The 13,500-nt window shown below is 49.9% G+C and overlaps 2 protein-coding genes across 3 annotated transcripts in view; one reads left to right on the top strand and one right to left on the bottom strand.

Moving 5' to 3' along the window:
• Window positions 1-13,500, bottom strand: part of LOC115253729 (monocarboxylate transporter 12) — a 384,960-nt gene that overhangs the window by 237,332 nt on the left and 134,128 nt on the right. The gene's annotated exons all lie outside the window — the stretch shown is intronic.
• LOC134285202 (uncharacterized) lies at window positions 1,851-5,756 on the top strand. Its single transcript, XM_062845521.1, has 3 exons — window positions 1,851-2,632; window positions 2,693-2,799; window positions 2,859-5,756. Exon 3 carries the CDS (start codon window positions 3,727-3,729, stop codon window positions 5,749-5,751), a length of 2,025 nt encoding a protein of 674 aa, XP_062701505.1. The 5' UTR covers window positions 1,851-2,632; window positions 2,693-2,799; window positions 2,859-3,726; the 3' UTR covers window positions 5,752-5,756.

Here is a 13,500-nt window from a genome sequence, read left to right as displayed (position 1 = left end):
ACTAAGGATACGGGGAATGTCACAATAGATATAAAAACTGGTCGCAGTGACAAACCCGAACAAGAATAAAAAAAAAGCTCCTGTAGACAGATATTGCGATATTCGTCTCCTCTACGATGTCTTGCGTCGCCTCAGTATTAGTCTCACTAATAAATGATACGATATCCGTGAAAGACCCGTCTGGAATGTTATTGACCAGTTGACCAGGTCAGGCTGACCAGCTGAAACGCTGGTTCGAACGTTTTGGAAATCTTTTTCAAGTGTCGGCCATGCCACCAACACCTCAGAATGATCCGACAAGGGTTCGACGCATTACCCGTGCCAACACGCAGGTCCATCATTGCAGGAGATAGAAACTGTGCGGTGTGAACAAAGATTAGTGACATTCTCCGTGGGTGTCCTTCCACTAGCAAGCGTCGGTGACAGCCGAGGTGGGCAGTGAGGAGTGGAACTTTGGCGGAGCAGGTGGTGCGTCTGTCTGTTCGAGATTGGTGAGTGTTCGCGGGGTATTGTTTCGTTTTTTAATGTTAAAAATACCAGGAAGGTGTTTGTGTATCCGCTGAGCATCACCAACTAATACACACCATCCACCGGACAACTAGCAATCACGCCACACAGTACCGCTACTCACCATCAGACATCGCAGGCTTAAGGATAAAGCGGCCATGAGGGGTGGCGTGTAAGGAGCCATGATGGCACGAATTGTAGCGGTTCCGGGTCATTTGGCCGAACGCCATTTGGCCGAATGCCGTTTGGCCGAACGCCATTTGGCCGAAAGGGTCATTTGGCCGAATGCCATTTGGCCGAATGCCATTTGGCCGAATGTCGTTTGGCCGAAAATAAATGATGAACTTAAGTGACCATGTCACTATTCCTCGCATAAATATAACGCGAAAGATCAGCCTATGATTCAAAGAAGGAAAAATCTTTGGTAAAATATTGACAGGTTCAACGCCAAGTCATCCCTGAATGTCAAAACTAGAAAGAATAGCCTATGATTAAAAGAAGGAAATATTTCTGATGATCATATTGGGCATCGTACACAAATTACGTAACGCTATAGGGGGAGGGGGGGTAGTCTAGCTTAGCGTTACGAGTCATACAAAATATTTTTGGTTTTCATACAAAAAAGCGTTACATGGGGGAGGGGGGGAGTCTGAAATCGTTGATTTTAGCGTTACATAATTTGTGTACCATGCCTTGGTAGTTGGAATGCCAAAAACTTCCTCTGAATTCTTTTGAACATAATTCGGCCAAACGGCATTCGGCCAAACGACCATTCGGCCAGATGACATTCGGCCAAATGGCGTTCGGCCAAACGGTATTCGGCCAAACGGCATTCGGCCAAACGGCATTCGGCCAAATGGCCGGACACCAATTGTAGCAGAGCCAGAAACACTCGGTCGGGGAGTCTGTTGAAGTAATGCGCCATTGCTCTAATTCAATGGCAAGCCAAAACTTGAAGAGCATCACCAAACAGAAATGTAAACGAGATACATGTGCTTAAGAAATTATCCGGAATTTTAAGTTGAAGTTCGAAAGAAGTTGAGAGAATAGTTGAAGTGAAAGATAGTGGACGAATCTGAAGCTTAAAAACTATCCAATAATGCACCACCCATTCGTTTCCAAATCGCCCGCAGGACCCCTTAGTTTATCTTCATGAAGTCTGTAGAGTGCGTGTAGTAGACCGAGGCCCCGAGACCTTTGCGAGGTCCTACCGCCTCTCAGTGAACCGAGACCGCAGAAGTAGGCCAGAAATCCTACTGGAAAGTACCGTGACGACGAAGGAAGGAGGAAAGGAGTGCCTGTGGAACGGAGAAGGGGCCCCGCCAGAAGAAGAAGAAAGTGGTAGATAAGGTAGGAGATAGGCTGTAAGGAAGTGGGGGAAAATAAAGGTACCTGTGTGTACAAGTCGAAATAAAGTGGGAAAGTGTGTTTGCAATTCGGTACTCAAGTGTTTTCTTGGTCGTGACTGGTAACGCGCATATGCCGACCCTGACGCAGTGAAGAAGGGGGTCTCATAGATGTCGAATAGGGGAAGGCCCCATTAGTTACAAAGTCACCTGCATCGATAGGTCCCCATATCATGCTAGTGATTCTACTGTAGTTTGCTAAGATGAGTGCGGAAACGGATTGTTCCGGTGTTACGTTTTAGTATATTCTGTTGTAAATTGGCATAATTACATTCATAATCAGTTAAACTAGCCACACTCGGAGGAAAAGCAAACCCTCAAATAATGCCCACTCGAACTTACATGCCAACCGCCAATTTAAATTGCACCCCGTTAGACCGACAAACGCTTATGCCGACAAGCCCGACGCTGCTGTCAATCAAGCAAAGCGGCGCGACGAACGCCGCCAACACACATACTGCTGCATCGGGTTCAGAAAACACAAAACTTCTGATCTGCCGCCACGTCACCGCAAAGCATCACTACACAAAAGTTGTTCGATAGTGTCGGGTGTGCTCATCGTGTGTGGATCGTTTAGCATCCACGAACAAATAGAGAAGGTGAAAATCAAAGACGGTTAAGTTGGGAGGTCGAGCAGAACCACACGGGAATGGTTGCCGTGTCCCATACGGCACGGTGAAGCACGGACGACACGCCTGGCATCGAACAATCGACAAAAGGTAATTCCCCACGCCAATTGATAGGAAGAGCCAACTAACCTATAAATTTTCTCCAACCAGCACACTCTGGATCGCCACGTGTCTGGAAAGAAACGAAGCTCTCGATCGATCCGAAGCAGCAGGCCAAACGGTGCGGACAGCACGAGAAAAATCAAAAACCCCTCTGGGTAAGTCGCCAGCGAATGACCAGCATAATTTATCTGGCTAATAATGCGTAATTCTGCAGGGTTTTTATGTCGCACTGGATTGCGTCACACCATCGCTTTTCGGAGGCGGTAATCACCGGCCAAGGTGCACGCAAGGCCAGGCAGCTTCGATCGGACCAGCAGACCGGAATCAGTTCCCTCGGACGGATCAGCGGAAGCAGGAGCTACAGTTCGGAGAAAGAGCACTCTCGGCTGGCATCACCCGAGAAAGGATCGCCGACAGGCGGCTTCGGAAGAGGCCTACGAACACAGGGCATCGCTGTTGAAGTGAGGTTATGCTCCGGATGTAACATCACGGGAAGAAGGCCGTCGGTTCAGAACTGCGAGTGCGAAAGGCGTCGGAAAGAGGCACGTTCCGAAGAGTTCCGGATTCGAGCGAAGCGTCGAGAGGAACAAACACGGTGCTGGGCAGATATCACGGGTGACGTGGCGCAGTGAGGAGAAGCACGTTTGCCGAATGTGCTCGGCTGGCGACGGCGGGCAGGAAGAACCAAAGTGTGGAATGTTACTTTGGTACCGTGAGTACCCGCTAGATTTAAGTAAAATGAGAGGATAAAGGTAGCGTCAGGTCGTTAGGAGATAGTGCAGCAGGAGAGCAGGATGATTTCTGCAAAATATATGTGTGGAAAAATGTGATTATGCCTTTTGATTAGTTGGTGCGATAGCCCTCCAGTGTCTGTGCTCTTTTGGCTCTTTGTTTAGTCGCTCTACCGAGCCGGGAATATCACAACATTGGCGCCCAACAAAACGAACCATTTTAGTTTGTGGTTTGTAGATTTTAGAATTTGTGTTCTGTTTGTAGCACAATTCTGTTATTTTGTAGCACATTTGTAGAACCTACCACTTTTTTAGTTTTTGTCTAGTTGACTAATTAAGACCTTTTGGATCATGGATCCAGCAAGCCTATCAGAAGAAGAGATCAGTTACGAACTGGCCTTGCGCCACGTGAACAATCTCGGAGCACTTCCTCGCAGGGCAAGAGCAGTTCGCTTGCGTGCTCTTATGCAGGAAGATGAAATAAAAGGAATACTTTACGACAATTCCTCCCATGTTATGGATGTGGGGGACAATATCAGTCAATGTCAAACTCGCGTGCGCGAATTAATACCCGAAGTGGAAGCAGCATTGAAGCGCGGTGATCTCCCAGCAGTTCGTTTACTACGGTCACGGTTAGTGCACTATCGGGACAGACTATCCATCGTGGATCCACCGGTAGCTTTCCTCGACACACACGCAGCCGTGGCGCTTTTAGTGCAGTTTTCCCTGGAAGATGTGGACGATGCGCTAGGAAGAACGAAGAAAAGTGCCAGACCAGTGAACAGTGACTGTGCCAACAGAAGCAGTACCGGTGCAGTTCCAAAAGGAACCACACAATCTTCGACCGTGACTGAAGGAGACTTCCTAGGATTCGACGAGAATGGAAATCCAGTCAACCATTCGGGTACATCGAATCAAGCGTCCATCATCCACGCTGATCGACAACAGCGACATACAGCATCTCCAGTGACCGATCCGACAGCAGCTAGACCTCAACGCGACAGCTCAACACTCCACGACAACGAGAGAGGCGCTGCATCGTTAGAAGCCATGCGTACCACGCGAGGAAGAGGTTGGAGCGCGGTTGGTCAGCGAGTCGTCCCGAACAACAGGTTTGAAGCGCAGAAAAACTCCAGCTGGCGAGAACCAACAATGGGCAGCACCATTCCACCACCGCCATATGAACCGATAAGAACCGAAGCGGGCGAAGCTGATGCGAGAGGTGACTACAACCAACTGCGGGCCGATCTACTGCGACAGCTGAACTACAGGCCGCAAGAACACGTTCCAAGACCGCTGTTAGAAGAAAGAAGAACGTTGAAGGCCATCCATAACTGGCCGTTCAGATATAAAGGCGAGAAGGATGGGTCGTCGCTGAACACCTTTCTGCAACGTGTGGAAATTTTCGCTGCATCGGAAGGATTAACGGAGGATGTGCTGCTAAGGAACGTCAAACATCTGCTTCTGGACGACGCGCTCAACTGGTACAGCAGTGTTTACGTGTCGGGAGAGTTGGTATCCTGGGACGATTTCAAGCGGCTGATCAGGCAAGAATTCTTGCCGGCGAGCTACGCCTACATTCTGCGGGCCGAAGCATACCACCGCTTGCAGGGCGAAGAAGAGCCGTTCTCCAAATTCTACCAGGATATATCCACTCTCTTCCAATACGTGGATCCGCCGGTGACAGATCAAGAGAAACTGTTCATCATCAAGAAGAACATGAACTCAACGTACGCTCCGATTGCTGCATCACACCATTCCATACGTCTGCTGGTGAAGGCGTGCAAGGAACTAGACGAACTCCGGAAACTACAGCATCATCAGCGACGGATCTCGCTACCGTACGGGGCACTGATTGAACCAGCGCTGGCTACACCGAACTCTTCGCTACGCTCATCGAAGCCGCAACAGCCGCTCCAAAGGTTTGGAAAGGTCCACGCTTTGGAAACGGAAAGCTTTCACAGCTATGGAGAGAGCAGTTCGCAAACAGCCTACGGTGCAGAAGCAGAACAAGTGTCGCAGGACGAAGAAAAGTTGGATCAGCGGATGGAAGTCCTGTTACAACAGGTGAATGCGTTGAAGCTGAGATTCGACCGTCGAGAAGCAGTAGGAAGACAGTCGCCCAACCAACAGTTCCCACAAATGCCAGCGAACAATCCTAACAACCATCGCCAAGTTCCTGAAGCAAACAACGCTCGCGATCCACCGGCGGCGATGATTTGCTGGAACTGTGACGAAGGGGGACACCGGTTCATGGACTGCGCCAAACCCCAGGCAGTACTGTTCTGCTATCGCTGTGGACAAAAGGGATTCTCGTTGCGAAGTTGCCCGACCTGTCTTCAACGCTCGGGAAACGCGCAAGCGGGGAGCCAGTAACAGAGGGTAGGACATCCTCGCCTCAATTCGACGATCCCTCTACAATTCCTGACCTAGTTCAGATCAACTCACTGATCATCAACCCCGACAACGACAATCGTCCGCACGCAGTGGTAGACATACTCGGGAAACAAGTTACCGGATTACTCGACAGCGGTGCCAACTGTTCGATTCTAGGAGGCGACAGCGTAAAGATGGCGCAGGAGCTAGGCTTGCAGCAAATAGCTCTGGTGGGAGGCATCAAGACGGCAGACGGAACGGAGCATCGCATACAATCGTACACCCGATTGCCCATAGCCTACAACAACAAAAATGAAGTCGTGTCGATGTTGCTTCTTCCCACTTTGCCGACCTGTGTGATCTTCGGGATGAACTTCTGGAACGCCTTCTGCATAAAGCCTGTCTGCTGCACGATTAACCTGGAGGCTGAAAAGGAAGTCGTGCCGCAACAAGAATCCATGAAGCCGTTGTCAGAAGAAGAGAAGCAGATACTGGACGAAGCCATAAGCCACTTCCCGAAGGCCGAACCCGGAAGACTCGGAAGAACAGACCGTTACGCACATCGAATCGACGTTGGAGAAGCGAAGCCACGTAAACAGCGCTACTATCCCATGTCCAAGTACGTTCTCGACGAAGTGAATAAGGAGATCGACCGGATGCTGGAGCTCGACGTGATAGAAGAGGCACTATTCTCGCCGTGGAACAATCCGCTGGTTGCCGTGAAGAAGAAGACCGGTCAGTACCGTGTCTGTCTAGATGCCCGTCACCTTAACTCGGTGATGGTTAACGAGGGGTATCCCATCCCACAGATATCGGCAATCATGAACAACCTCAGCGGATGCACCTACATCTCGGCGATCGACCTAAAAGATGCCTTCTGGCAAATGCCATTGGAAGAGAAATCCCGGCCGGTGACAGCTTTTACAGTCCCGCAAAGAGGTCACTTCCAGTTCAAGGTCGTCCCCTTCGGACTGTGTACAGCGAGTCAGGCTCTAGCACGGCTAATGACGCACATCTTCGCTGACCTGGAACCTCACGTATTCCACTACCTGGACGATATAATCATCTGCTCACGCACCTTTGACGAGCACATTAAGCTGATGAAAGAAGTGGCAAAGCGGCTAAGGGACGCTGGACTGACGATCTCCGCCGAAAAGTCGAAGTTCTGCCTGGAGGAGATGAAGTACCTGGGATATGTGCTGAATCAAAGCGGATGGAACGTAGATCAGGAGAAGATTGAGTGCATCGTGCGTTTCCCAGCTCCGCAATGCAGGAAGGAGGTACAGCGGTTCTTAGGGATGTGCAACTGGTACCGCAGGTTCATTGCGAACTTCTCCAGAATAGCAGTACCATTGACGGAGCTGACGAAGACGAAAACCAAGTTCCGGTGGACGAAAGATGCAGAAGACGCGTTCCTGAAACTCAAATCAGCCTTGGTAGCAGCACCAGTCCTAGCGATGCCAGATCACACGAAACCGTTTGCCATTGCATGCGATGCGAGCGATGTAGCGATTGGTGCGGTACTGACGCAAGAGACAGACGGGGAAGAACATCCTATTGCCTACTTCTCCCAGAAACTGTCCTCGTCAGAGCGAAAGTATTCTGTGACAGAACGTGAATGCTTGGCCGTCATCCGGGCGATAGAGAAGTTCAGAGGGTACGTAGAAGGCACGAAGTTCACGGTACACTGTGATCACTCTGCCTTAAGCTATCTGAGATCAATGAAGAACCCGACAGCACTCATGAGTCGCTGGATACTCAGATTGAACGCCTTCGACTTCGACATCAAATACCGGAAGGGAGAAATCAACACGGTACCGGATGCTCTGTCCAGAATTGTCAGCACGTTAGTCTTCGCTGCGGATGCTTCCGTCGATCAGTGGTTCCAGAAGTTAACGGAACGAGTGCAGCAAGACGGGGATAAGTTTCCAGACTTCCGCCTGGTGAACCAAGAACTCTACAAGAACTGCAGCTGTAGGAATGAAGAAGGCGCGCTGACACACCGGTGGAGGAAGGTAGTTCCGCTAAACCAGCGAGCTGAAGTGATCGCAAAGTTCCACGACTCGACATCAGGAGCGCATCTCGGATTCCAAAAGACATGGCAGAAGCTGCAGAACCACTTTTACTGGCCGAAGATGATGGAGGACGTCGCACGGTACGTGAGGGGATGTGAGACATGCAAAGCCAGCAAAGCACCGAACCGTACCATGATGCCGAACATGGGTGGTCCCAAACCTGCCCGTGTACCTTGGGAATTGGTATCGGTCGACTTCGTAGGTCCATTCACTCGCTCTCGTGCCGGAAACACGGTGATGCTCGTCGTAGTTGACTGGGTGACGAAGTACGTCGTCGTTCATCCGATGAGATCTGCGGACTCCGTCAAAATGGTGGAATTCCTAGAACAGCACGTCTTCCTACGATACTCTCGACCACGGATCATTCTTTCGGACAACGGAAAGCAGTTTCTGTCGGCTGCCTTCAAAGCGTTGATCGCCAAGCACAACATCATTCACATGAAGACTGCGTTCTACTGTCCGATGGTGAACAATGCCGAGAGAGTGAACAGAGTCCTCATCACCTGCATACGAGCCCTGCTGGATGAAGATCACCGAGGCTGGGACGAAAACCTGCAAGCGATCGTAGCAGCCATCAACGGAGCGAAGCACGAGGCGACCGGTGTCAGCCCGCACTATGCGAACTTCGGTAGGGAGCTGATACTGCACACTGATCTGTATACTCAGCAGGAGTTGAACACGCCCGACGATCCGAAAGTGGCGCAGGACGTACGGCTATCGGCGATTCGTCGCATCCACCAGTTCATCATCCAGCGCATAAAGAACAACCACGAAAAGACGAAGCAGCGATACAATCTGCGGACACGCGACATCGTTTTCAAGGTTGGTGATCTCGTCTGGCGTAGAACCTTCACGCAGTCTTCCAAGGTGGATCACATCAACCGGAAACTCGACTCCAAATTCGCTCCGGCGACGGTGGTGAAGATCCTAGGAAGCAATCTCTACGTGCTGGAAGACGTGAAGGATGGCAAGCGAGGACAGTACCATGCCAAGGACATAAAGCCAGATTAACGAAGTATTTCCACAAGCTATGTAAGCAGCAACAGCTGTCAACTACGAATTATCTTCGGAGGATCACCAAAATACGCGAAGCGGTCAAGATTCCATGGTGTAGAACGAGAAACCAGACAACGCCCAAGGGTAGCAGAAGGAACGCAGTGAAGAAGAAACACAACGCGCTCCGGAAACACGGAGGACCCTGACGGTGCTGCGTCGCACAAGAATCGTCTCTGCCGTGGAGTCTAGTTCATCGTTCAGCGGCACTCTTTGACAACGGAGCCTAGGCGAACACAGATTAGATCCCAGTCGAGCTCCCAAACCAGGTCGAGCGTCCATAGTCAGGTGTGATGAGCAACAACTTTTTATAAACTACCTCTCCACCTTGACCATTATACAGCTATGTACACAAATTCGTTTGTCGACTACGAACTTCGTAAGAAGTAAAAACACGCTTTGCGGTCAAGACAACGGTTCATTAGCAGCGAGAATCAGCGGTACACCAACACTTCTATCGCGCCAAGAAGTGTACCGCGCGCCGTTCGCGATCGTGAGAAATCGCACCCTGCATCTTTGGAAACGGAGAGCAGGGATCTCTGCAGTACACCAGCTGGCTTCCGGATAGGAGGAGTGGAGAGTCGGAGATCGACGACCAACAATCGGTTCGACGCGGCTCAAAGCTTACGGCCACTATCGGGCGCAGCGGAATCGCACCTGGGAGTACTGGGAGAGGAGGAGTACGTAGCAGCGCCTACGGCAGGCGAGGGAGATTGGGACCCCGAAAACTATCCAGTGAGTAGGGAGGCTCCAAATACCGGAAATTGAGGCAACGCGATAAGACCATAACCTACGGCAGGTACGGGAGATTGGGACCCTGAAAGCAACTCAGCGAGTAGGGAGGCTCCAAATGCCATAAACAGCGACTGCATGAAGCCTACGGAGGGCTCGGGAGATTGGAACCCTGAAAGTTGGAGGATGGCCCCAAACACCAACAGAAGTGTCGGCACAGCGAAGGTAGGAGGACACAGCCGGCGAGGGAGATTGGGACTCCGAAAGCTAGTAAGGTGACGCCAAAGGCCATCGACGGACAAGCTATGCAGACAGCGAGCAGGGAGCTGTTAACGACGAGCCTACGCACCACCGAAACACGTCTTACGGCATTGGCTAGAGGACCAAGATCATCAAGCGAAACCTCGCCGTTCCTTGCAGCACAGTGGACCAAAACATCAGAATCATCTGTCGCTCACGGTCTAAACCTCAAACACAACGAACCGCCAGACAGTGAGGGACCCTTGGTAGTCGACCAGGGAGTTGAAGGACCTGCAGCTTCACAGATACGCCGCCGATCATCCGATCGGGCACCAAAACTGTGGAGAATCCCATCGAGTGACATTGACAAACTTCTAGGCACAGGTCTTGAACTAAGTGGTAGTCGGTTGCATGGGGGTCACTACGAAAAACTTCCATAAAAGCAACGCGACCGGGGGGCGCGGTAAAACCTCCTTTCTGGGCTCGTAGTGATTCAGGACGACCAAATCCGACCTTTACTCAATCGTGACTGACAACATCCACTGTAAACGTTCATATATTAGCCAACACTAGCCGTAACTTTCGTTACATGTTTTGATCTTTAGTTTTATTGTAGCTCTTAAAACTAGAATAGATCATACTGAGTGTTTTGCCACAGGAACGGCATAGCACAGAAGATGGGACAAGAACTAGCGCAGAGACATTTGCTCATTTGTGAGCGTTCAGATCACCTTTGGCAGGACTCGCTGCCGTTATGTTTGTTTTGTTTATATTTTGAGCTTTTGGATCTGGCGAACAACAAGGTTCGTGTTTGTTAGTTTTGCTGTAGTTATCAACATCTTGAGGTCTGCTCAAGCGATAACCATCAGATCTGCTCAAGTCTCTCTGCGACTTCTTGAGGAAGTGAGTCTGAGAGTTTTTTGTGAGCTGCCTGTCAGCGCTCACAAAAAACTCTGCGCCTGTGGTAAGGTTGTGTTACGTTTTAGTATATTCTGTTGTAAATTGGCATAATTACATTCATAATCAGTTAAACTAGCCACACTCGGAGGAAAAGCAAACCCTCAAATAATGCCCACTCGAACTTACATGCCAACCGCCAATTTAAATTGCACCCCGTTAGACCGACAAACGCTTATGCCGACAAGCCCGACGCTGCTGTCAATCAAGCAAAGCGGCGCGACGAACGCCGCCAACACACATACTGCTGCATCGGGTTCAGAAAACACAAAACTTCTGATCTGCCGCCACGTCACCGCAAAGCATCACTACACAAAAGTTGTTCGATAGTGTCGGGTGTGCTCATCGTGTGTGGATCGTTTAGCATCCACGAACAAATAGAGAAGGTGAAAATCAAAGACGGTTAAGTTGGGAGGTCGAGCAGAACCACACGGGAATGGTTGCCGTGTCCCATACGGCACGGTGAAGCACGGACGACACGCCTGGCATCGAACAATCGACAAAAGGTAATTCCCCACGCCAATTGATAGGAAGAGCCAACTAACCTATAAATTTTCTCCAACCAGCACACTCTGGATCGCCACGTGTCTGGAAAGAAACGAAGCTCTCGATCGATCCGAAGCAGCAGGCCAAACGGTGCGGACAGCACGAGAAAAATCAAAAACCCCTCTGGGTAAGTCGCCAGCGAATGACCAGCATAATTTATCTGGCTAATAATGCGTAATTCTGCAGGGTTTTTATGTCGCACTGGATTGCGTCACACCATCGCTTTTCGGAGGCGGTAATCACCGGCCAAGGTGCACGCAAGGCCAGGCAGCTTCGATCGGACCAGCAGACCGGAATCAGTTCCCTCGGACGGATCAGCGGAAGCAGGAGCTACAGTTCGGAGAAAGAGCACTCTCGGCTGGCATCACCCGAGAAAGGATCGCCGACAGGCGGCTTCGGAAGAGGCCTACGAACACAGGGCATCGCTGTTGAAGTGAGGTTATGCTCCGGATGTAACATCACGGGAAGAAGGCCGTCGGTTCAGAACTGCGAGTGCGAAAGGCGTCGGAAAGAGGCACGTTCCGAAGAGTTCCGGATTCGAGCGAAGCGTCGAGAGGAACAAACACGGTGCTGGGCAGATATCACGGGTGACGTGGCGCAGTGAGGAGAAGCACGTTTGCCGAATGTGCTCGGCTGGCGACGGCGGGCAGGAAGAACCAAAGTGTGGAATGTTACTTTGGTACCGTGAGTACCCGCTAGATTTAAGTAAAATGAGAGGATAAAGGTAGCGTCAGGTCGTTAGGAGATAGTGCAGCAGGAGAGCAGGATGATTTCTGCAAAATATATGTGTGGAAAAATGTGATTATGCCTTTTGATTAGTTGGTGCGATAGCCCTCCAGTGTCTGTGCTCTTTTGGCTCTTTGTTTAGTCGCTCTACCGAGCCGGGAATATCACAACACCGGTGAGATACACAATATTCACAGGAACAATCTTCTGTAGCATAAAAGCGAGCCCCGGTGTCGCCAAGATACTCAAAACTGATTCCGTAGTATCTGTACAACTGCTCCATCAATTATTCTGCAACATATGGGAAGCCGAGTCATTTGCGGCAGACTGGCTGCAAGGCGTCTAAGTAAAAGTGCCTTAAAAGGGTGCCCTGATTGTATGTGATGATTCTCATGTGAGAGAACTGAGAACTGTGTATCGTTCTCAAAGTACTCTGCAAAGTGATCCTTAACCGGATACGGGAGAAGATTGACGCAACTTTCCAACGGCAGCAAGCAGGATTCCGTGCCGGAAGGTACTGTGTCGACCACATTGTCACGCTCCGTATAATCTTAGAGCAAATCCATGAAGTCCAAGAGTCTCTCTACCTGATCTTCGTTGATTACGAAAAAAAAGCGAAAAAAGCCCAACTACGTATTGTCCGATCCCATCCGGGTCGTTGCTAGAGTGAGGCATGGATGTATGCTATAAACGCTACCGTTCCTAATCATAATCTACGAGATCCTGATAGGTGCGATTGATCGTGAACCAATTCGTGGGTTGCTGTGGCAGCCCATTACCATGGAGCACCTGCTTGACTTCGAACTGGCAGATGACGTTGCTCTCTTAGTTCGAGGGCGCTCTGATTTGCAAAGTAAGCTCGATGATTTTACCAAACGCTCCTTGTTCTTCGTTGGGTCTACGTCAACAAGACAAAATTGTTGGGTGTAAACACGGTCACCCCTTCCGTGTCCTTTACCGATGACGGCACCAAGATTGATATAGGTGCACGGATCAAAAAAGTGAGGGCGAATTTAAGAAATGTATCGAAAAAGAATCAGATTAGTCGACGCATCGAATTTTCAACTCAAACGTAAAATCGGTGCTGCTGTAGGGGCATCTGGGGTAATACGCACTGTCGAGGCAAAACGCACCCCCTTTGTTTTTCAGGGATTATCGGTTTTAGACCTTTGAAACCTTATCAGTCTAATAGAACGTCTTAACAAATAAGCATCTGGAAAATTTTACATATCTGCGTTACGTAATTAGTGAGAAAAATGAATAAAATTGAAAAGCACGATTCTGATGTAATTTTCCCGATCATTTGTCGAATGATTTGATGGTGAAAACCGACCAAACATCTAATGCTGTTGTGTTTATTCAGTTCATTGAGGGCAATGCTAAGCATAGGAAAAATAACTTAAACAGTAATCTACGTAAA

The sequence above is a fragment of the Aedes albopictus genome, chromosome 1 (genome assembly GCF_035046485.1).
Source record: "Aedes albopictus strain Foshan chromosome 1, AalbF5, whole genome shotgun sequence".
NCBI lineage: Eukaryota > Metazoa > Arthropoda > Insecta > Diptera > Culicidae > Aedes > Aedes albopictus.
The sequence above is the reverse complement of the archived record's forward strand: the minus strand, read 5'-3'. Positions and strand labels throughout refer to the sequence as shown.